At 40.2% G+C, this 24022-nt stretch overlaps 1 protein-coding gene across 1 annotated transcript in view; it reads left to right on the forward strand.

The window, feature by feature from the left end:
* The window catches only part of LOC139708621 (laminin subunit alpha-like), a 129059-nt gene that overhangs the window by 57788 nt on the left and 47249 nt on the right, over positions 1 to 24022 (forward strand). The window contains 23 exon segments of the mRNA XM_071620562.1: positions 548 to 677; positions 1172 to 1320; positions 2550 to 2665; positions 3203 to 3411; positions 7330 to 7460; positions 7854 to 7924; positions 8645 to 8789; positions 9246 to 9386; positions 9898 to 10047; positions 10878 to 10991; positions 11551 to 11634; positions 12768 to 12889; positions 13528 to 13636; positions 14810 to 14926; positions 15339 to 15466; positions 15847 to 15930; positions 16846 to 17054; positions 18388 to 18488; positions 19208 to 19388; positions 19840 to 19881; positions 19884 to 19967; positions 21544 to 21695; positions 22118 to 22228. Coding sequence (XP_071476663.1) covers positions 548 to 677; positions 1172 to 1320; positions 2550 to 2665; positions 3203 to 3411; positions 7330 to 7460; positions 7854 to 7924; positions 8645 to 8789; positions 9246 to 9386; positions 9898 to 10047; positions 10878 to 10991; positions 11551 to 11634; positions 12768 to 12889; positions 13528 to 13636; positions 14810 to 14926; positions 15339 to 15466; positions 15847 to 15930; positions 16846 to 17054; positions 18388 to 18488; positions 19208 to 19388; positions 19840 to 19881; positions 19884 to 19967; positions 21544 to 21695; positions 22118 to 22228 — 2880 coding nt within the window.

Here is a 24022-nt window from a genome sequence, read left to right on the forward strand (position 1 = left end):
GAGTAAAAAGCTCGGCTGAAAAGCTCAAAGTGTTTACTCTCTCTGATAGAGGAGCGCTATTTTTGATAGTTTATTTCTTTCTTTGCCAAAAAAAAAGATTGTTGTTGACCAAAGAAAATATGATTGTTGTTATTTGATATATTAATTTTTTTACCAAAGAAAATAACACACAAGAAGTACAGTACCTACAGTGCTGTGACAGGGAATATATAACAAGGGATTTGTGGTACATGTTCAGATTTAGAGGAATGGGGCAACATTGGGGTCAGGGGGTCGCAAACATAAGTGATTGGTGTATGCCTGTCTGTCTGTCCAATGTTGGTATGTCAGTTTTGCTTCTTAGTTAGGTACCTGATCAGCAGTTTCAACAAGACTGAATTTTTGTTAGAATCAAGTGGGAGTGCATGATGTCACAGTGTTTTTGTCTTTTCAAGGATCAATATTATCACATTAAAAATATGGATATGTTGGAAAATCACTGAAAATGCAGTAGTAAATGACTCTTATTCAAGTTAAAAATGTTATCATTCATATCCATTCTCCCCAGACCATCCTGACATATCCACCAGACCTTCTTCCGGACAGTGGACGCCACGTCATCGTCGTCCACTACTACCAGCCCAGTGGAGAATCGTTTGATGCAAACTTCCGCATTGTTGGCCAGTTTGATGGTGAAGGTGGGATTTTCTTGCCCAGTGTAACTTTTGCAAGATCATAACACAAATCATGTCTGGTAGAGCTTAGTGTTGAAGAAAAGTTTTGGTCTGAGTGCTCAAAACATGAAAATTCATCACCAGTGTAGTCCAATATCTGTTGTGTATCTTGTTTTCCTCTCTATTTCACCACACACACAAAAAATTACAGCAAGTTGTCATTTCGTTGTATCTGGACTAAGAAGTGCTGAAGGATTAATATTTTCTGCTCATTTGTTTGTCTGTTTGTTGATCTGTTTGTCCAGATTTTAATGGGCATATGAGTACATGTATTTTCCTAGCATAAAGGTTTTGTATTGCCATACAATGTAGATCTGATAGAAATTTGTGCCAAAAGAAAGAAAGAAGTTATTGTATTGCAAAAGCTCTGGGGAAGCCCCTCATCAACCCCCCCCCCCCAACCTCCCCGCCACACAAATTCATGCTTATCCCCCAAAACCCACATCATTTTATGGCAGGCATGTTCAACGCCCAGTACTGCCCCCACGTGTCGGGCTGCCGTGCAGTCGTCACCAAGCCTGACGGGAGCAACGTCTTCGAGCTGGGCGACCTCAACCAAGGCATCCAGATCAGCCTGCCCGAGGGAGATGGCCACCAGCTATGGATTGTGAGTCTTCTTCTCTGAAAGTCGAAATCCAAATCTTTTTCACAGAAACAGAAATTTTGCTCTGTGTACATTTGTAACCAAATAGTGAAGCTCGCATATTGTACTTTTACACATTAGTTCCCCAAATAAATCTCTTTTGCCATTGAGTCCTAGGGGCAAATTGTTTCACAGATTATTGCTTCTCGTCATTAGAATTGGCACTTCTGAATAGCAATGCCATCTTTTACTTGCAAGTTTGAACAACATTGTGTGAATTAAAGGAGTACAATGTATGTAAGTGTTTTGAAAAAAAAAAGCAGCAAATACCGTAGTTGCAAATTTGAGAAACAAACTTTGATCAGCTAAATCATGTTGCCAATATGAGATTCAGTGTATAGATTAAGCAATTATCAAGAACCTTATATAAGTTATGTTTCCAAAGCAAACAACTATACATGAACAACGAATTACTCAAACAAATGAGCATATTTTACTCTTCCTTATGAAATGCTAAAAATGTATTTTTAAAAGTCTTAGTGGAAAGACATGGCTTTTAATCACAAATCTGTGGTTTCTAGGACTGGCTGTAATGCTAAAATACTATCACAAGTCTCAAGGCGTTGACTTTGTTCACAGTGCATCAGCTTTGCAATCCAATAGCTGAGGTTTGAGTCCCAGTGGTTCTAGCTCATCATTCAAGTTATTTAATGGACCATCCCTAATAGATAAATAGGCAAGACAGTTACTCTTACCCTTGAAATGCTAGTGAAATAGAGGTCCCTCGTGGGAGAGAGTCGCAACTCACGCATATCGAAGATCCCGCTTCACCTCCCTCACACTGAGCAGGATGTTAACATCACCATTTGTTTGCATTGAGAGGACTAATTAGTTAATGGATGGTTAAGTTGACTATTCAATACACGGCTGCATCATGTATCAAGAAAATGAATAGATGATTGTGTAGACAATTTAATCCATTGAATAAATTTGATAAATGAATGAGGAGATACGAAAACATGTACATGAGTGAAGCAAGAATGCATGACAGTGAGGATCCCTTAAACTGTGATAGCAACAATTTAGAAAATTATTTATGCATTTTTTTCCTAATAGTTGGACAGCCAATCAATGTAACTGAGGAATGTGAAGTGAAGTTGAACTCGTACAGATATGGCAAATGTGATGACTGATGTATCATATTTGTTGATGAAGTAATTCTCCTCCTCCCTCCCTCTACTTTTTCCCGCTAGGATGACATCCTGGTGATCCCAGAGGAGATGTACACCCCAGACGTGGTCGACGCCAACCCCCAGGACCGGGCCGGCGAGTTCATCCAGTACTGCAGCGGCAACGACTTCTACTTCAGGTATGGGGGGAGGGGCACATTACTCTTGGCCTGGAACAGCGTGCAGACATACCCCGGTGCTGATTAATGCATTTGTGAATTGTTGCAATAGCCTCAGAGAGAGAAAAGGTGCACACCCCTTTCTAAAGTGGTGCCTTGTGTGGTATAGTCTGCCAGAAGATTTTTCTTTTCTTTTCAAAAATTGGTTGTGAAGCTTTGATTGGATGTAGTCGATGTACATTTGTGCACATTAGGAGCAAGTGGATGCTCCAGAAGTTCAAAAAAAAAGGAACAGAACTCGATGAATACCAAATATATATGTGTAAAACTTCAGAGTTACACATTTAATGATGAAAAGATGACAGTTTCTATAGCTGAATTCACCTCAATTTTGTTGTAAAGATTCAACAAAGGTAATCGCAGTGTGATCATTAATTAAAAAAGAAACTAACAAAGGAAAAGATATTATATTGCAGCAGGTAATACACAGTGTAAATTATGATACATCAGGTTTTGTTGGGTCAACCGCAATGTGTCATTTCTCTGTTTCCGTGGCAGCCCTGACTCTTCCGGATTTTGCCGCGAGGCAGTCTTCTCCCTCTCCTCGGCCTTCAACTACGGGGCGTCTGAGTGTGACTGTGACAGCCAGGGATCGCTCAGCTTCAACTGCGAGGAGCTCGGAGGCCAGTGTCGCTGCCGCCAGAACGTGGTCGGCCGCCGCTGCGACAAGTGCGCCGTGGGCTACTACGACTTCCCATACTGCAGAGGTATGTGCAATATTGAAAGCTGTAGACTCGGCACAACACTCGACCAACAGGCAGTGGCATGCTTTTGAAACGTTGTAAATGGTTTCATAGTGTGGTTGGTTTGTTTGAATGTGCCAAGATGAAGGCATTTAACTACTGAGGAATGTTCATGTAGATTCCGAGGAGAGCTCTCCATTTGCCTGAACTGTTTACTTTGTGGAACTATACAACCCCCCATGAAGTACACTCGGAAGAATTTATTCCATTTTTTTTTTTTTTTTTTTTTTGGTAAGAATCACAAAATCAGATTCAGACTTTTGGGTCAATTTCAAGTTTGGTATTTTAGACTTATATGTTAAGGTGCATATGTGTTTGAATTCAAAGATGTTTGGATATTTTGGAATCTTTGCTCCTGAGAAATTAAGGCAATTATAATTTCATCAGAGCCCCCATCCCTGCTTCTTTACGACTGTCGCTGGAGCAGAAGAAAATACCAAGCAACGAATAAACAATGTAGAAACAAACGAACAGATCATGCTACTGTAAAAGCTTAAATCTAAAGTTTATGCATTTCCCCCTGTACCCTTAAACTTTAATCCGCTGTAGATACTCAAAATGATTCCTTGAATTTTTTTTAAAGCAGATCAATGCAGAGTAAATTTCAGTCGTTTGATCAATCTTTTTGTAACTGTCTATGAGAATACAACTACACCTTGTGAAATGTGCATGTGTTGATACGTATATCTTGTGTTTGCCCATTTTTGTCAAAAGTAATACGATCCAACACAGGTCGGGACCCATCGAGTCTCTCTGGAGGTCGGTATTGATGAGAAAATGAATTTCTCTTTATAAAAGAAAAGTTTGATTCCTATACTTTTGTCTTGTCTATCCAATGCTGATCTGGAGGTTGAGGACATTAATTTTCTGGCCCTTTTTCTAGTCTCTGATTTCCTCTGGATAGCTGATGCTGTTTTCATCTGCTGTTATACTCCACTCTGCTGAGCCTTTATTTTTTTTACTTATTTTGTGATGTCTTCCGATCTCATCATTGTTACACAGACTTCTCCATCTTTCTTTTATAATGACATCTGCAGTACATATACCCCCAACCTCACAATGTGAGTTGAGAACCAAGAGGAGATGAGTTCTGTGTAGACTTTTTTTTTTGAGCAGCAGCATTAATGCCATTTTTGTCTTGACATGACACTGGGGAGGATGATGGAAATTGTCACTGACTCAGTTGGAGTGACAATTTTGATTTGTTGTTGGGTTTTTTTTTTTCTGGCCTCTCAATGTTCATTGAGATTGATGTCATATATTTTGGCAGTGTAACATCCTGCCTTCTTCGGGATAGAGAGATGGTGAGCCAATAGAGGTTGCATGAAATAGAAAATGATATTACCTGGTGACAGTGGCCATGTGTGGCCATCAGTTCAGATCAGTTTTATTTTCAGTCCAATGACATTTATTTCCAGCAAACCATATATACATCAATACAAAGCAACAACACTTTGTTCATTTTGAGCATGCTGGGGACACATCTCTACAAGAATTATACTTGTGGTGAGTTTGTCCTGAACATAAATGAATATAATATGCAGTATTATACAAAATTATGTCAGATGGAAATATAGATAGAGAAAAAGGGACAAGGGCAAAGACAGAGATGAACACAGATGCATATGTATGGATATTTCAGTGCACAAGTCCAAAATTTTCAGACTTTCTTCCATTTCCAAACCAGAGAAGCTCTCTGAGAGCGCAGACCTCCGCCAAGCAGCTCATTTCCACTACTGATCTTGTTCTCCATATGAGATCAGTGATTTCCACCCATACATATGCATGCTGAAAAATTGCCTGATTTCCCTTCCAGTATAGAAGCCTTTTGCTCAAAAACCTTAAAACCACAAAATTTTCAAGATGCAAAAGTAGAATGGAGGACAGTCCTGATCTTTTTAATCCTAAGCAATTATCTCTGTGCTGCACTGCAATATGATTGCATTTCAGATGCGAGTTTTCTTGATCACCTTTCACTGTTTCAGCATTTCGTTGGTGCATTTTTCCTGTGGATCTTTTGATTTTATTCACATTTTCCTGACATCTTGCTTTTACTTCTCATGCAAAAAAAGGAAAAGAACCAAGACATTGATAGTAAATTTACCTGCATCTCATGTACACTGTATCTGGAGGATTAATTGATAAACCGTGAGATAAACTTTGCACGGTAACATCAATACCATCTTTGACACTTTCCTGTAGTGTTGGCAGATACTTGTTGGATGATCTCATTGCATATAACTTTCATAATCTTCAAACAAAATTACTGGGAAATAAATTACAGAATAATAAATTACAGAATATGCAATGGTTATTGTATAAATAGTTTGCTCTAGTATTATGGTAACAAGTTGATTTCTTTGAGATGTGCTCGTCCACACACCGGACATCCAGGATTTTTACTAGATATGGTGAAAAAGGCTATTTTCGACAAGAGCACAGTGTATTTCTTTCTTCAGCTGGAATAGGGAACCTTTATCTTTGTCCTTGTATTACTTCTTGCTTTTTTGTTAACAGCAAACCATCAGTATTGTCTCTGAGTTATGGCCTAATCTTTGCTGTTCACTTTTCTTGATATTTTTTTTCAAACACTGTTTTTTCCTCATGAAGCAGCCAGTGCACTTTATATAGGACTTGTGCAGTGTGCAAACATTTGCTTGACATGCATACTACACGGTGTACATGCAATTTTCACTGTTTTCTGTTTCAGTGTAAACTGATTAATTTCCTGGCCTATTTCTTATCATAGTGCAGTGTGTCAGTACCCTGCATGTTGAGTGATGAGGGTTTTATTTCTGATACGCCACAACTGTTCTGAATTGCATCTGTACTTTAATATAGGGGAATCTATTGCTTGATTTTTCCCCCCTCCTCCTTGAATCTTTGTGGATAACACACAATTTCTTCTTATGTATGGCAGTATGTACTGGAGTACGTACAAATGTATGCATCTGCATTTCAGATTTCAAGTTCTACAACCTAACAATCTCTTGTTATGTAATATGAATAGCTCTTGGAGCATGCACATACATTTATACCTATCTCAATTTATGGTATGGCTGTTTCCGACATATACATCTAAGATACGCTTTCAACAAGTTTACGGGAATGAATATGCCCTTTCTATATTAGTGGCATTTCTATTTGTTCAAGACATTAGTAATAGGCTAACATATATAGGAATTTTCAATCCAGAGCTTCCTTCATTGAATCCTTGTTTCCGTCGGCAACAAGAAAAGTACCAGTATGTAACTGAATAAAGCCAGCTATTATGGCCAAGGAGTAGAGTCCCCATAAAACAGAACATGCCGAATTCATGCACATGTGAGTGTGCAAAGATATGCCACCATGGCTGTGAAAGATACAAAGAGAATATCTCCATCATTGGGGAAAATAACATTTGTGCAGTTCCATGATTTTATTGACTTTAAAGTTATATTTGGGTAATCTTTTGGAACAGTTGTGCAAATTCATCCTTTTGTCGCATTTGCCCTGAAGAGGCACTTATTTGATATTGCTGAATTTGGTGAGAAAAAGTTACCCCCAGTGGCGTTACAATTGATGAAAATTCTGCCGAGATTTCTGTCCTTCTAAAGAGCGATTTATCATCCACCAGTCTTAATAAGAATGGTACCAATGACCCTGAAGCCAAAAACTTTTCATTTATATAAAATTGTTACTGTACATGTACTTTGTTGCAATATGTTGTTTGAGATTTTGGATGTCCATACCTGGTAGAAATTGGTAGGGAAGTTAGTATGATGGTGTAACTCAAGTGAAACCCCGCCAAAAAATATCTGCTACCTGAGTCCGTTATCATTAGAATCGGGTCATGAGAGATTCGCTGATGATTTGTGTACCCTTCTTTTCGCCTCCACCTAGCCTGTTCCTGTGTGTCGCGTGTCTGCAATGAGGTGACCGGCGAGTGTATCTGCCCCGAGAACGTAGAGGGCGACAACTGCGAGACCTGCGCCCCGCAGACGTACGGTTACCATCCCATTGTCGGCTGCGTGGTGAGTTTTTCAGTTTGTTTGGTTTCTGCATATTTTTTTTTTCTTGAGGAACATGAACACAAATATACCGATAAAATGTCACTCAAAATTGCAGAATCCATCTTACATCATCTCTCTTATTTTTGATTTCTAAGAATCAGTTAGTGACCGTAGTTTCATAGCAATGAAATCTTCATGCTTTTGCCCACTTTTGTGATCTTGAATGTGCAAACTGGATTTGAACGTGTGCAAGCATACACACGTAAGATCACATGAAAACACACACACACACACACACACACATACAATAACATCCAAATACAAAGTGTAAATACCTTTAATGCACCTCCGTCCTTATGTTAATGTTACACTCACCAACCGCTGAAAACGTTTCTCCCGTCTCCCCCTTTTCAGGAATGCGAGTGCGACATCAGGGGTGTCGCCAACAATGACCTCAACTGTAATCTCTTTACAGGCCAGTGCAAGTAAGTTTGATTCCGACACGCACACATCAGGGTGATGTGTGTATCAGCTCTTGTTACGACCTTACCAGAGTACTCTGTCATTGTCATTAATTTACCTCATATCACAGTTTAACCAAAACATCAAATTGCTGTATCTTTTTATTACAGTTTATTGTTCAGTTTTTGTTGTTGTTGTTGTTGTTTTGTTTTTTTTTTCAATAAATTTACACAATTTAATCAACGACGTCAGGGCCCTTCTAAAGTCTGGTGAAATTTGTGGGAGATCTTTCCAGAGAATTCATCTTTGAAGTTGGGAAGTCATGATATTTTAATAATCCTAATGATATGGAAAATTTATATAGCGGTTGAGACAAAAGAGTTTCTAAGAGCTTTACAATTAACATAAGAGAACAAACACATAAATCAGCTACGAGTACAAATAATCCACAATTACATAATCATTGGTTCTGTTCTCGGAATAGATGGGTTTTGAGTTTCTTTTTGAAAATGAAAATGGAGGGAGAGGACTGAATATGATTATTATCATTATTTTATGACTAGAAATCCTCCTTATGAAATCATGAAATCTTTGGACAAACAAACATGAAATAGGCTGCAATTGTTGGTACAATGCATCCTACGTTAAGTTGTTACTGTAATAGCAATGTATCAGTCATGATAGTGATATTTCATGATTAAATTATTTCATTTTTTGTTCTTTTTTTTCCAACCATTCTGCAGCTGTGCTCCAAACATCGGTGGGCGTCAATGCGAGCGATGCGAGCTAGGTTACCATGGCTACCCCTTCTGCAAGCCGTGCAACTGTGACACGAACGGCACGATCGACACAGTCTGCGACCAAGTAACAGCAGAGTGTCTTTGCAAGGTGCGATTGGTTTGTGCATACAATAACACATCTGTGTCTCGATATCATGTTCTTGTGCAGGGGTGTGGTGCTGACTTTGACTTAGCTAACTAAAGGTTTTGTTATTATACATGGTCCTTACAGTAAGAAATCTGTGGGGCTCGTCTGTAATCAAATCTCGCAATTAAATTCAAGTTAACAAGTTAGGGCTGCCCCTTGTGAATCTAACCTTTGAGTAATATCCTGTGTTTAATAGTCAATGTGAGGCAATTTTGGGAGCATGTTATCACTTTTGTCTGTGCCTTTTTTAATGTTCTGGGCAAACAGAGGTGAACAGATGGTAAAAATGCCTACACTGTATGATGCTCAGGACTTGTGTTTAGAAATCTTTTATTCATTTATTTATTTATCATTCTGCCTGTGTTCACACTGAATACCCATGGTCTCTATGATTTCCTCTCCTGCATGACATTGCAGGAAAACGTAGTGGGTGAGCGGTGCGACCAGTGCGCCCTTGGAACCTATTTCTTGGCTGATGCTAACCCCGGCGGCTGCCTCTCCTGCTTCTGCTTTGGTGTCAGCTCCGACTGCCGCTCCTACACCGTCCAACGCAGCAAGGTACAGTGCACTCCAATTATAACAAACATCAATATAACTATAGAATTCCTGTTACTATGGAGCAAAATTTCAGGACCTAAAATTATCATCTATACATCTTTATGTACATGTACTTTGCTGATTTATTATAACGAAATTTTGATGCGACAAAAGAACAATGCCAATCCTGAGGACTTTGTTATACACTATAACAGGAGTCGTCTGTTCTGGAGACCACAACACAGTCATCTCTTCCCTCCAAAACTTAGCCCCATCCTGAAATACCTCTTCCCTGTATATGTAAATAAAAAATATATGTATATGATGCATATTCCTTTAAAAAAAAAGAGAGAAAAATGACAAAAAGGTATCTTTAAAACTGACTCTGCATCCCATATAATGCCATGCTAACACACAGTTGATGTGGTACTATTTGGCAGATTTCATAGAAAGTCTCAAGACAAAATGTGATGATACAATAATTTCTTGTCTCCCCACCCCCTTCTTTTTTTCCCCCCTCTTCAATGGTCAGATTGGAATGGTGGAGGGATGGTCACTGACCAACTCACAAGCCCAGGTCCAGTATGGGTCCAACATCGCGAGCGCTTACGTCGATGGCACCGGCGACGACCCACAGGTCGCCATCTACTGGCAGGCCCCGGAGAAGTTTACAGGATCTAAGGTACAGTATCTTGACAATCACCTCTTCAGAACAGGCTTTTTTCACCATTCTTCGTGCTGTTGTTACCACTGAAAATGACAATTTTTAGTGGTAAATGAAAATTGTACTGTCTTCAGCAAGTGTAACTGTAAAATCAGAAACATTCGCCGCCTTAAAATTTTGCAAATTGAAGTCGATGGCCTTTTTCAGGGCATGAAACTCATGCAAATTGCTGCTGGCATTTGTTGCATTGTGCAGACTAAACCTTTCATATGCATTTTACTTTCATGAATCTTGGCTCCTCGCGACAGTTTCATGCACACGATATATATGGTCTCACAGTAAGATATTCCCTTTAGGATGGTACAGTATTAGTGGAGGTGAGAATTAGGCTTTTCACTTTTTGCGAGATACCAAGAAAACACCTTTGAAATAGTACAGAGCATACCATTTTAAGAGGAATTCAAAGTTTATTTGATGAAAATCACGTTTGGAATGACTGAAACATTAAAAAACAAAGTAAAACAAAGCGATCGACATAAAATGTGGGTCTCACACTTTATTAGAATCGCTCTGTGTTGGGGATCTCAGCCATTTCAAAACCAGTTTTCATCAAAAAAATGTTGAATTCCTCATGGAATTACATGCTCTTTCATATTTCATAAGAGGTTTCTCATTATCTCACAAAAAATGTTTGAAACCTGAAATTAGGTCTCCACCAAAACTATATGATCCCTTTAAAGTATAAGACTTACCTCAAGGTTCATATACATGTAGCTCACTTCCTGTTCATTTGAAGTGGAAGAATAAGAAGCATCCACTAAATTATTGAAATTCCTATCCACTTGCAGCTGACATCGTACGGAGGCAAGCTGGAGTACACCATCCGCAACAACCCCATGCCGACCAGGGGAGATGGCCTGGGCTTGACGAATCAAATCAATCGTCCGGACGTCATCATCACTGTGAGTACAATCTCTCTCTATTTAAACCCAGCATATCTTCTTGTGCCGGCAGTAAAGATGTCATTGTGTATTGCGGTATCAAAATCAGAAGAGCAAACTTCAAAGCCAGGGAGGGGGGAAAAAAATGATTTTGAGGAAAGGAATTTTGAAAAGCTGTGCATAAAGCTTGAAGTGAAAAGAATCGTAGATGAATTGGACTTTAAATACTGAATCTTGAAATGGATGAACAGTTTGTGTTCATATTTTTATTTAGTTTTTGGGAGTGGAGGTCAACAGAATAGAAACTGTGGTAGGGGTTGCAGTATATCTACATGACCGACACATGACTGAATAAGAAATATACTTTTAAACAACTATAAATGTTTGTAAAATAATCATGAAACTTTTTTTTTCTGCAGCATTTATTGTTTACCCTATCTCTATGAATAGATTGTAACAAAAAAGTGTGTTTCTAAATGCACATCATTAGATTAGATTTTGTTATTCATTTTCTCTCCTTTTTGAAAAAATATAAGTGATTATAAAAATGCGATTCTTTCCTTGACTTTAATGTTTCCAGGGAAACAACATCACAGTCAGGTACATCCACATCGAAAAGCCAGACCCGGGCCGCGACATGTCCGTTTCCGTCGACCTGAGAGAGGTAATGTTGGAATCGACTCCATTCTCTTTTCCACTTGGTTCCTCTTTTGAAAAGAAATCCATCGTGATGTAACTATAAAGGTGATGGTGATGAAGAGGAATGAATTGGGTTGGAAGTTATGATATGAGCTGGTGAGGATATCTGTTGTGATGATTAGAGTTCAAATAGCCATAGCTGGTATTCTCATGAGAGATCAGGATATCTGTGGCATCTTTAAAAGCAGAGGGCAAAGGACAGGTGTAACTCGCTCCACATCTGATGTTAATGCTGTGGTAGATTTTTTTTTTTAAATAAAGGTTTAATAAAAGGATGTAAGGCTGCATAAAATGTTCTAACTATTGTTGTGTGTATATTATCATAACTGTTGCCATTTTAAATGATGAAATTACCATTATCAACACTGTTGTCTCTTTCATCATCATCATCATCATCATCATCATCATCATCATCATGGGCAGATCCAGAAATTCTGTAAAGGGGGGGGGGGGGGGGCGCAACTAATACATCTGGTGCCACTTCCGGGTTTCATTTCATATTTTTCTGTCTATTTCTTTTGTTTTTAGCGAAAAATAAAGGGGGACGTGCGCTGGTTGCGCCCCCCTCTGGATCCGCCACTGATCATCATCATTGTCACTGCAACTGCCATTGCCCCACCATCCTCATGATGATTATTAGCATAATCATTATTACTGTCATCATCAACATCATCATTGCTACTGTCGTAATGATTGTTGCAATGACCATCACCATCACCACCATCATCATCATTATTATCATGATATCACCATCACCACCATCATCATCATTATTATCATGATATCACCATCACCACCGTCATCATCATTATTATCATGATATCACCATCACCATCATCATCATCTCAGCTCATCACCATCACTACCATTTTCCTCATGGCCAACACCACCACATAATCATCCTCCATTCTCTCCTCTTCCTCCTCCCTCTCCTCCTCCTCATCATCATTATTACCTTCATCACCACCACCACTATCATCACCTCCTCCACCATCACGCCATTCGCCACAATCATAATGTTCATTTCTGACAGTCATCTTTGTAGTTATTATACTAACTTTCTTTGCAAATTTGACCCCTCGTTTCACGATGCCACAGAACAACTTCCAGTACAGCATCAGCGGCAGTCCCGTCACCCGAGAGGACTTCATGACGGTGCTCGCCGATATCTCTTCACTCCAGATCAGAGCCCAATACTTTGACCGAATCCTCACCACGGAGTAAGAACATCCCCCTACCTCCTTCCCCACCATCTCTCTGTCTCTGTCTCTCTCTCTGTCCAAGTGTCCAACAAGTTATACTGCAAAGCTCAAGAAACATGGTTTAAAGACCACTAGACCTAAAAGTAATGAAAATAAAAGCATGCGGCAGTGCCGCTTGTACATCACATTTGTAAAAACAGCCTTACTACATGAGTGCTAATGAGGTTTGAGCTTGTAGTTAAACAAATTATCCTTTTTTATTTTTTTTGATTATTTTTTTATTTTAATTAATCCCATATGACTTAGTTTGAACTTTGTTCCCTTCAGCACATCAAACAATTCACATACAGATGTAAATATCTTAAATATTTTGAATTCATGTAATCGATTCCTGTATGTTATTCTATGACTGTGTATGATTTTTGCTGGAAAATATAAAATAGAGTCATGCAATGAAAAAATGGATATGTGAAATCAAAAACTACATAAATGAAAAGAAAAAATAGATAAATCAAAAGGAATAAGCAGTCCTATAGTTCTTTAACTACCAATGTCAATAAATTTCAAAAGTTCTGATAATTCTGCAAGCATCATTGGGACCCATTTATATCGTGCAAGACTCAAACACCTGATGAGCTCATCCCTTTTCTTTGCAGTCTGATTGGTGTCTCTATGGACGTGACCAGCCGAAACGGAGATGGCCCAGTCGCCAGCGAGGTCGAGCAGTGCAACTGCCCCCCGCAATACGCTGGTCTGTCCTGCGAGGTTTGTACAGCACCAGATTCTCAAACCGTCTTTCACAGAGGGCTTAACCTGTACTTTTGATACAACCTGTATTCATGTTAAGAGTGAAAAATTTGAAAAATCTCAATTTTGTAAAAGATTTTGTGTAAAGATTTTTGCCATGGGCAAAATACTTTTTAGCCACTGTTGTATTTACTTTGAACACACATTTTTCAGTGTTACACGTGAGGAAAACAAAACTAATCTTTCAAAGATATGCATGACCACGTTTCAGATTTAGTTCCTGAAGATTAGATGCAACTCATCTAAATTTGAATACTGTGGATCTGCATGTTCTACCTGAAAGCAAAGGCTTCAAGGCATTATTTAACATTTGCAGATGAAACAAAAACTCAGCTTTAGTGCTTCAAAACAGTTCTAAGATGTGAGTTAGGTGAGTTTGTAAAAATTTTAATCAGGATAATCATTGTTAGTTATTGTTAAATATACAAATGTGAACAAATGTTATGATAAAAATGTTTCAAAACTAAACCGTCTACAGTTATGTTAATGTGAAACACAGTGATATTTCCCTATATTTTAGGTTTTATTGCAAAATTTGTATATGATAAGATGTTTTGTGATGCAACTGGTCTGCACATATACATCAAATGTGATTTAAATGGAAATTTTTTTAAATCGCTGCTCCCAAAGGTAAACTGTACCTTTAAAGGGGAAGGATAGTAACTGATCAGTGGGAATCAGTGGAAATGCTGGGAGATGATTGTTCCAATCCTTATGGGATTCATTCAAGAGTTCATTGTATATCTATTGTTGTGTGAAGATGATTTGCTTCAGAACGGTCTCATATTCAAGTAATGTGCAGATTAATGCTCCGTCACTGACCAGGGACGCTAACCTGGAAGCATTAAACTGCACATTACTTGAATATGAGACCATTCTGAAGCAAATCATTTTCACACAACAATAGATATACAATGAACTCTTGAATGAATCCCATAAGGATTGGAACAATCATCTCCCAGCATTTCCACTGATTCCCACTGATCAGTTACTAGCCTTCCACTTTAAATGTGCATGTGTCAGTCAGTATGGTGGGGGCTCATCAAAAGAATAAAAATATCCTGAAGCAAGAGGCCTGGCTTGTGTTTGCGAAGTTGACCATGTTGCGACACCCTGTTCTTCTTTGGACAGAAATGTGCGGAGGGTCACTACAGGCTCCCAGGCAGTGGACAGTACCTTGGTCAGTGCGTGCCGTGTAACTGCAATGGCCACGCCACCACCTGTGACTCCAAGACTGGCCGATGCTTGGTGAGTATCCAAACAAACCCTTGCATATCTTGACCCTTTACCATTTCTTCAACCTATCACCTAATCTACATATCTTTGCAAAACATTGGATACTTTGCTCTGAGAAATCATAAAAAGTCTCATAATTTCTCCTATAAGGTATAAAAAAGATTAGTCTTTTGAGTTCTTACTTTTGATAACTATCTTGTCAAACTCTTGTAAGTTGTGCACTCTCGCTTCCCAATCACAACACCGAGTTAACTGTGCCATTTGCATCAGTAACTTGTGTCCAAAAAAAGCTTGCTTACATTCCCGTCCATGTACATGATTGTGTCTTTACCTAATCCGGTGCATACACAATACTGGAGTAAATGGATATGTTACAAGAATGGAATGTTCATCGCACCGTACTGTTCAATCTCCCGAAATACAGAACTGTCAGCACAACACCGTGGGTGACCAGTGTGAACGGTGCAAGGTTGGTTACTACGGCGACGCCACCTCTGGTGCCCAAGACGCCTGCAACATCTGTTCTTGTCCACAACCGCTTGAGAACCTGAAGTGAGTGACGAAAGTCCAAGCCTATCTCTCTGTCCTGAATTTGTCATTGTCAGAAATTGATTTATAGGACAAGTTAACTTCATATACTTCTGGTTTGAGGGAATGCAGCAATGTTAGTGAACATATCAGTGAAAGTTTGAGGAAAATTGCCCAATTGGGCAAGTAACTTTTATCATTTTTTTAAAATCCTCACTTGCCCGACATACAATTTTACTTGCCCTGGGCAAGCAGGCAAGTGTGAATGTGGAGCCGTGGCTGAGGAGTGTCATTTTGTATTCGTTAACTTTTTTTTTTGTAGGGCTGCTGTGCATTGTTGTACTTAGACAGACAAGTGATACAAACATTGTCATTATTCCACATTTTTCTTTTTCTCTGTCCAGCTTCGCCACAACGTGTACCTTCTCCCCGGAAGGCGAGCAGTACTGCATCTGTCTGCCAGGGCACACTGGACGTTACTGCGACCAGTAAGAAGAGAAACAGTTTGTCACTTTTGTTCTTCCCCATGTCCAATGCCCTACGTCAAAGCTGTTGCATTCATAACGCATCACCAAGAGTAACGCTGGTGGAGCAACACTTTTGGTCAAAGCACCTAGCTTTGCTGAAAGCAGATCAGGGAATTTTTAGTCCATTCAGGCAAACCTATATTCAAGATACTTGAATTGATCATACTTTGTGGTTTGCCCAATTGTTGACCATTTCCATCCTCAAACCTTCCTTGATGTGATGGGTAAATGAATAAGACCCAGTCAGTGCTACGTACAGCTGTACCTGTAAAAACAAAAAGTGATTAATGGGGATGAGGCCAAGAGGTTGAGGTGAAACTAGAGGAACCACTAGAAGGGTATGACCTCATGCCTACCCGTGTCATGGAACGCCGGAGTCTCTGTTGGAAGATATTTTGGTGTTTGAAGAACAGCAACAAAAAGGAAGCCCAGTATATTGTACTTGGTAGGGGCAGAGAAGATATGAAGTCACTGGAAAATTCTGTAGCTGTGAAGTTAAATTTTTTTTTTTCAGCCAGTGTCTTTCTGAGGTTGTAAGGTAATAATGATATGATATCATTTCTGCTTACTGTGATTAGCCTCTTTAGTGTACTGTACGCACTAACCTCCATGTATTCAGTATTGTCCCCAGCTTTGCTTGGCACGTACACGTGTAGGTATGTTCCCAGGTCCAGACAGCCAGAGTGTTCAAGTATTTGTTTACCAGGTGGTATTTGAATCTAGGACCCATACATATAGCTTTAGAGTCCAGAACCTTGTCCTCTATGCCTCAGCTCTTCCTAATATACCCTTATGACATAGCCTCAAGTGAACCTCCTCTCCTTTGTCTGACACCAACCCCCACCCCCCTTTCCCCTCCCCTCTCCCTCAAAACAGGTGCGTTGAGGGCTACTATGGGGACCCCGCCGCTGGCGTGCCCTGCGAGCGGTGCAACTGCAGCGGCAACACGGACCCCAACACGGGGCTGCCGGAGTGCGACCTGCGCAGCGGGGCGTGCCTCAGCTGTCGGGTGGAGACCAAGGGGGACAACTGCCAGCAGTGCGCCGACTGGTACCATGGCAACGCCCTCATCCAGGACTGTGAAGGTCTGTCCTCTTTGCCTAACTCTTTGCTTGTCCTTTACTACTTGCACATTGACAAGTCAAATCTCAAAAACTTTTATTTCTCTTGTGTGGTGCCAAATTTTATTTGATCTTATACGTGTATTTACTTTTCATCCTTTGTATGTCATGAGGCAGGGTGAAAAAAAAAATAATTGTACCCCTTGTTCATATGTGACCGTGCATCACAAAACGAACAAAAAGGTGCACCCATTGATTTTACGTGAAGACTCAGAAAAGGTAAAACAGGTCAATCAAGTCAATCTTGAGTTTTTCATATTTTCAGAGAGAGCTCTTCTTCTTCTACATTATTCCTAAGTTTTGGATTATAAAATGAATGGGAAAGTGTGTTTTTAGCAGTTTTTCTACAGCCCTTTTTTTTGCAGAGTAGTGAGATCCGGTACATCTAGGGGCCCCTTTTCATTTCTCGAAAATCCTTTGCACACTCTTCACTTTCAATCCTAATGACTTTGGAAAGGGTGATGCTACTGCTTTGGAAGTTAGCATTTATCATGGACAGAATGTGTAAATAAAGCATGCTCAATTTCAGCTTAATCTGATAATGCCTTCATTTTTGTTGCTCTGGTGGTTTACATCCTGTTTTTTGTCCCATTCGTCGCTCAGCTAGAGCGGTTTGGTAAAGATTAAGCGCTTGAATAGACCCTGTACTTCAGAGCCTCTTTTCTCAGGTCACACTTTTCCAGAGTGTGTGCTTTCTTTCCAATATTTAGATAGGTTAGGAGAATCCATTTGAATTGAATTATACATCATATTAAAGCTTAGAGTCTGCTTTTTCAGAATCTGCCTTAAACTAAAAATCCATATCTGGTGACTTTTTGTTCGTTTTGTGATGCAGGGTTACATACTGTATATACATGTAATTGTTTGTGCTAGAATTTTCAAAAGCCTCTGAAATTGCTTGATACGTGTACAATGTATGTTTTTATATAAAGCTTTTTCTTGAATTGGCAAAGCAATGCAGAAGGAAGCAGTTCCTGTTTCTATTTCAGTTTGCAAATTCATTTTCCGTCTGTCATTTTGGTGAAGTCAACCAGTTTCGTGAAATTCTGCAAAAACTTACGGGTAAAGGATAATTTACCCCATGAATGTGGTTTCAGAATTCCATTTTTTTTTCCTAGCAATGTCAGAGTGCTTGACTTTAACCTCCAGCAAGAGATAGGCGGAGTGATATTACCCTTAATATGTTATGCCAGTAGACGAGTTGAAGGAGTATGTACTTTTTAGAAAAAATGAAATATTATGTATACTGTGGAATTATATTTTATATTCTCTTTCCATTGTTGTACTATTATTGCAGAATGTACTTGTGACAGATGTGGCAGTGATTCATGCAACAACCTGAACGGAATTTGCAACTGCAAGGCCAATGTCGATGGCTACGATTGCAATCGCTGCGCGGTAAGTTTGAAGCAGACTTGAGACCATACAGATATTTGTAGGCATACTGTAAGTGTTCTTGTATATTTCTGTGAATGTAAAATGTGTGCATGAATATATTTATGCTATTCTCAAAGTTTTTTTCGTTCCAAGAGGTGTTATTGCGTCTTAATTTCCTCACATCATGTGGTAACTTGTTGCCTTTTGTGATCTGATATTTGAAGGAAAACAAAGTTTCATCTTAATGGTTGCATAAAATATATGCTTGTAATCCAAGTCTCCACAGCACCTCAGTTCGCTCAAATGGTACTCACTCCAAAACAGACAGGATATACACCATTTATCCCATTTTCACAAGATGCTATGTAGGGAGTTTGACATACATTGCACAGATCAAATTCATCCTAAACTGGAAAGAAGTAGACTGGGACACTCTAATCAGTTTGAAGTACTAATTAGTAACATAGATAAATACAGGAACTCTTTCTTCCCTCGAACAACAAGGACATGGAACAGCCTTCCTCAAAGTGTAATCTCCCAAGTTAATTCCGCCATTTTTATTGAAATCTGCTATCTTCAATTATTTTTTCCCAAACTGAGTCCACCCACTGCCACCACCTCAAGTTTAAGCTCCGCTCTGGGGCTTTGGGAGGAACACTACTAAGTATCAAGTAGCATACATTTTGATTACATTAGTTTGTTCCCGTCTTACTCTCGATTTGGGGTTTCTTTTCCCCCAGTTTGGTTACTGGAACTTTGACAGCTGCCAGGGATGCACAGCCTGTGACTGCGCAGTGGCCTCCGAGAGTAGCCAGTGTGATCTGCTCACTGGCCAGTGTGCTTGCATGCCCGGTGTGGGCGGAACCAGATGCGACTCCTGTCTCCATGGTTACTGGAACTACGGACCCAACGGCTGCTACTGTAAGTTTGGATTTGTGGCTCAAACGTGACAATAATGCGCTAGTTGACACATCAGTGAGTGTGTGGTGCAGACGAATGACTTTTTCACAGGTGGTACATGTACATGTAGTTTCAGTAATGCATGCAAACACTGGTTCACCTGGGAAGGGCTTAAAGGAAAAAAAGACAAGCTTGTGTTTCTATGGTAAATGTGTCTTTTTTCCTGAAATGTTGTAGAAGCTCCACAATTTAGGATTTGTCAAAATATTTGTGTGTTTGTGTGTGTATGGGTATATGTGATTATTTCATACTTTGCTCTTTCTGTCATATGTGGGAGGTTAGAGTATGATCACCTATACGTTATGATAAATAAGAATGATATGCCAAGGAAACAAAAGGAAAGACAGTCATAGATACGCATCAAATAAGACAAAAAAATGTGACCTCTGTCATTTTTACGTGCCCCATCCAGCATGTAACTGCGACCCCAAACTGCGATGTGATCCGAACACCGGGAGTGTCTGTGCCCGCCGGGAGCCATGGGGGAGAACTGCGACGAGTGTGAGCCCCGTTACATCCTAACCGAACGTGGATGCGAGCGTAAGTTTGGTTACTTGCCCCCTCCTCATTCTCCTCCCCCCTCTTTCCTTTCTCTTCCTCTTCCTCTTCCTCCTCCTTCTGTGCCTCCTCCTCCTCCTCCCTCCTCCTCCTTCTCCTTCTCCTCCTCCTCCTCCTCCTCCTCCTCCTCCTCCTCCTCCTCCTCCTCCTCCTTCTCCTCCTCTTCCTCCTCTTCCTCCTCCTCCTCCTTCCTCCTCCTCCTCTTCCTCCTCCTCCTCCTTCCTCCTCCTCCTTCCTCTTCCTCCACCTCCTCCTCCTCTTCCTCCTCTTCTTCCTCCTCCTCCTTCCTCCTCCTCCTCCTTCTCCTTCTCCTCCTCCTCCTCTTCCTCCTCCATCCCCTCCTCTTACTCTTCCTCTTCCTCCTCCTCCTCCTTCTCCTCCTCTTCCTCCTCCTCCTCCTCTTCCTCTTCCTCCTCCATCCCCTCGTCTTACTCTTCCTCCTCCTCCTTCTCCTCCTCTTCCTCCTCTTCCTCTTCCTCCACCTCCTCCTTCTCTTCCTCCTCTTCTTCCTCCTCCTCCTTCCTCCTCCTCCTCCTTCTCCTTCTCCTCCTCCTCCTCTTCCTCCTCCATCCCCTCCTCTTACTCTTCCTCTTCCTCCTCCTCCTCCTTCTCCTCCTCTTCCTCCTCCTCCTCCTTCCTCTTCCTCCACCTCCTCCTCCTCTTCCTCCTCTTCTTCCTCCTCTTCTTCCTCCTCTTCCTCCTCCTCCTCCTCCTCTTCCTCCTCTTCCTCCTCTTCCTCTTCCTCCTCCATCCCCTCGTCTTACTCTTCCTCCTCCTCCTTCTCCTCCTCTTCCTCCTCTTCCTCTTCCTCCTCCTCTTCCTCCTCCATCTCCTTCTCTTCCTTCTCCTCCTCCTCCTCCTCCTCTTCCTCCTCTTCCTCCTCCTTCTTTCTTAGTGGCCACACACATAGCCAATCTGATTTTCTGCATGGTTTGCTTTTTGTAGAGCTCAAGTTTTGATATTGTGGATATGTTAAAGATGATCGAGGATCATTGCAAGAAAGTGTGTTACGTCTTGGCTGAAAGCTCTGTCAGGCAGACCTATTTTGTTGTTGTTGTTTTATCCAAGCTGACAAGAGATCCGACTTGGTGTTTTTTGTTTAGTTTTGATGATTAATTTAAAACATGATGAAGAATGTTTCTTTACAATTTCTTATAGAAATTTAATCTGAGCCCTGTTGCGTAATAGGATACAATCAAACATAAGTCAGGTATCAGCCAATAAGAATTGAGTATTCCAAGACTTATTTTTGATTTTCTGGCTTATGTTTGATCTTAACTTTTATGCAACAGGTCCTTGATTTTTTTTTTTTCAGCTGATGATGCTACAATATTAACAAGAACTCAGCAAATTAATATTTTCGTGAAATTATTGGTGTCATGTACGATGTTGTGTAGGTGAAAAAAGTCAAAAGGTACTGTCCTGTATGCCATATTAATCCGTTGAGGACGAGTTCCGAGTATCCTCGGGCAAGTGTCTATGGGAAATGCGTGTTGTAGCAAAATCAGTCTGTCCTCAAAGGGTTAATTGTGCTCTGTGTTGGTCATTTCTTCATCAGCGTGTGACGAGTGCGTCCACCTTCTCCTGGACGACGTGGAGAGGATGAGCAACGACCTCAACGAGGCGGCAAAGAACATGACCGACATCGCTGTCGGACAGGAGGCCCTGCGACGTCTGAATGCCCTCAACGAATCCATCATGGCACTTCAGGTGAGTGGTTTTCGATGTGCAGAAAGTCGCCAAATTGTTTTCATTTGAGCAAAAATGCTTGTGTTGCATGTACGTAGCGCAAAATGACATTGTATGGATTGCATGCTCTTCTTTCCATGCTAATCATTGAATCGCTGAATTTTGTCCTCTAATTGGAGTGGAATTTTACTCAGCTATTTCAAGTTCGAGGAAAAAATTTTGAATTGCGGAGCGCTTAGAAACATGCACTTATCGAGCACAGTATAATTGATGATAATATTGTAATTAACAATATAAGATTGAACTACACTGTAAAGTGCAGTTGGATGTACATGTACAATGTGTATTCTAGGATAATATTCAAGAGTGACTGTTTGAAACCGTTTCTAACAAAAGGCTTGATCTTGTGACAAGTTTTTTTTCATGTGTGTTTTTGTCGACAGCCTCCTCTGGACTCGATGCAAGACAACAACGCCCGCGTCACCGCTTCTCTTGGCAACCTGACCGCCCAGAATCAGGATCTATCAAACGAGATGGGAAGGGTCGAACAGGCTGTGAGTACAACCTCTGGCCTCACAAATGGTCAAACGTCATTCATTGTGTTGCAATCCCCCCCCCCCCCTTTTGCTAATACTCACTGAACTCTTAAACTGCGTGTAGTATCCATACTTTCTTCCTCATCACTGAATCACAACTCCAAACTGTTCAGCCGAGTGGATGAGAGGTTTTTATTGAGGTTGGGTTTGCACTGGTAGTTGTGTTAGATGTGCTTCCGCCAGTGTTTTTTTGAATGCTTGTGGCACAGTTGCTCAGCAGCTTCAAACATGGTGTCGCAAACTTTTTCCCAGTGTCATGATTTTTCACTGTCGGGCCCCAACATCAAAATTTGCAATTTCGTTCACATGTTCACTCTCCCAGAATGATGATAGGATACGGATAGATACTATAATTCATTAAAGAGTGTGGACGATGATTGACGTTTGAAACTGAAAATGGTTGATTATGCTCAATACCTTCGCTCTTTGTCCTTTAACCCTAACTAGGCCGGGCTATTTAGGTAGATGATAGAGCCGGGGGGGGGGGGGGGGGGCTCCCAGGCCCCCCCTCCAGATCTCGGCCGTCGACCGCGCGATCGCGATGAAAATTGGCACACACATTGCCTATGATGTAATCTAAAGTACCATGAAGTTAATTTTTTCAAAAATTATCATTCACTTTAAATGATGCTAATTTATGCATAATGATGCATGAAATCAGACAATTTGGTATAAATCACTAAAGAAAGCTCAAAACAGGCACATTTTTTTGTGTAAATATTGTTTTTAGTGTCCTTAGCAAATGTAAGAGAAAAAATTGCGCAATCACAAAAAATTTCCTAAGTATTTTATTGTTTTTTAAATTTCTTATGTATTTCTTTGTTTTTTCGACTTTATGTTTTTCATTGTTTTTCCGACTTTATGTTTTTCATTGTTTTTCAATGAAATTTGTCCGCGACATTGTTCCAAACAAGAAAATATGTAATTAATTGATTTTGATTGATAGAACCCCCAAATAATCATGCTTTTATGAAGTTTGCCTGTGAACACAGTTTGCATTGAAATTGTACACGAATTCACGTTTTTGAGCAATTTTTGGTCTGACATGCACGTGCATATTTATGCGCAACTTCGGAACCGCGCGCCCGGGCATCGCAAATTTGGTGTCAAAAGATGCGGGAGACTCAAAAGAAAAAAGTCATGAAACGTCGCAGCAATAGCCTCGAGGCCCCCCCCCCCCGGCCTAGTTAGGGTTAACCCATTGAAGACTAGTCCTGAGTATACTATAACCAGGCAGTTGTCTGAGGGAAATGCATGTTGTAGCAAAATCAAAATCATCCCATCCTCAACGGGTTTAATATTTAAGGAGCAAAATTGATTTTAAATCCTCCAAAGAGATTGCACTACAAAGTGTGGCGTGAAAGTTTTCGTAAAGGTCTTGTTTACCATTGGGAACTGTGATTTTAGAGACGTTTGAGATGTCACATTTGATGCATATGTGTAGGTCAGTTGTATCACAAGACATCCTGCCATATAAAGATTTTGCAATAAAGCCTAAAATGAGAGGAGATATCATTATTTTTCTCAAGAAAACCATAACTGTAGATGGTTTAGTCTGGAACCATTTTTATCATAACTATTTTTCACATTTTTGGATTTAACAATACTTAGCATTGATTACACTGACTCAAATTTTTACATTGGTGGTTTCTATTCTAACTCACATTTTAAAACTATTTGAACTACTAAAGCTGGGTTTTTATTTCATCTGCAAATGGTAAATTATGCCTTTAAGGTTTTGAAAAAAACCAA

This window comes from Diadema antillarum, unplaced genomic scaffold, assembly GCF_040938485.1.
Source record: "Diadema antillarum isolate AM-2024a unplaced genomic scaffold, OU_Dant_1.0 seq00001356_RagTag, whole genome shotgun sequence".
Classification (NCBI taxonomy): domain Eukaryota; kingdom Metazoa; phylum Echinodermata; class Echinoidea; order Diadematoida; family Diadematidae; genus Diadema; species Diadema antillarum.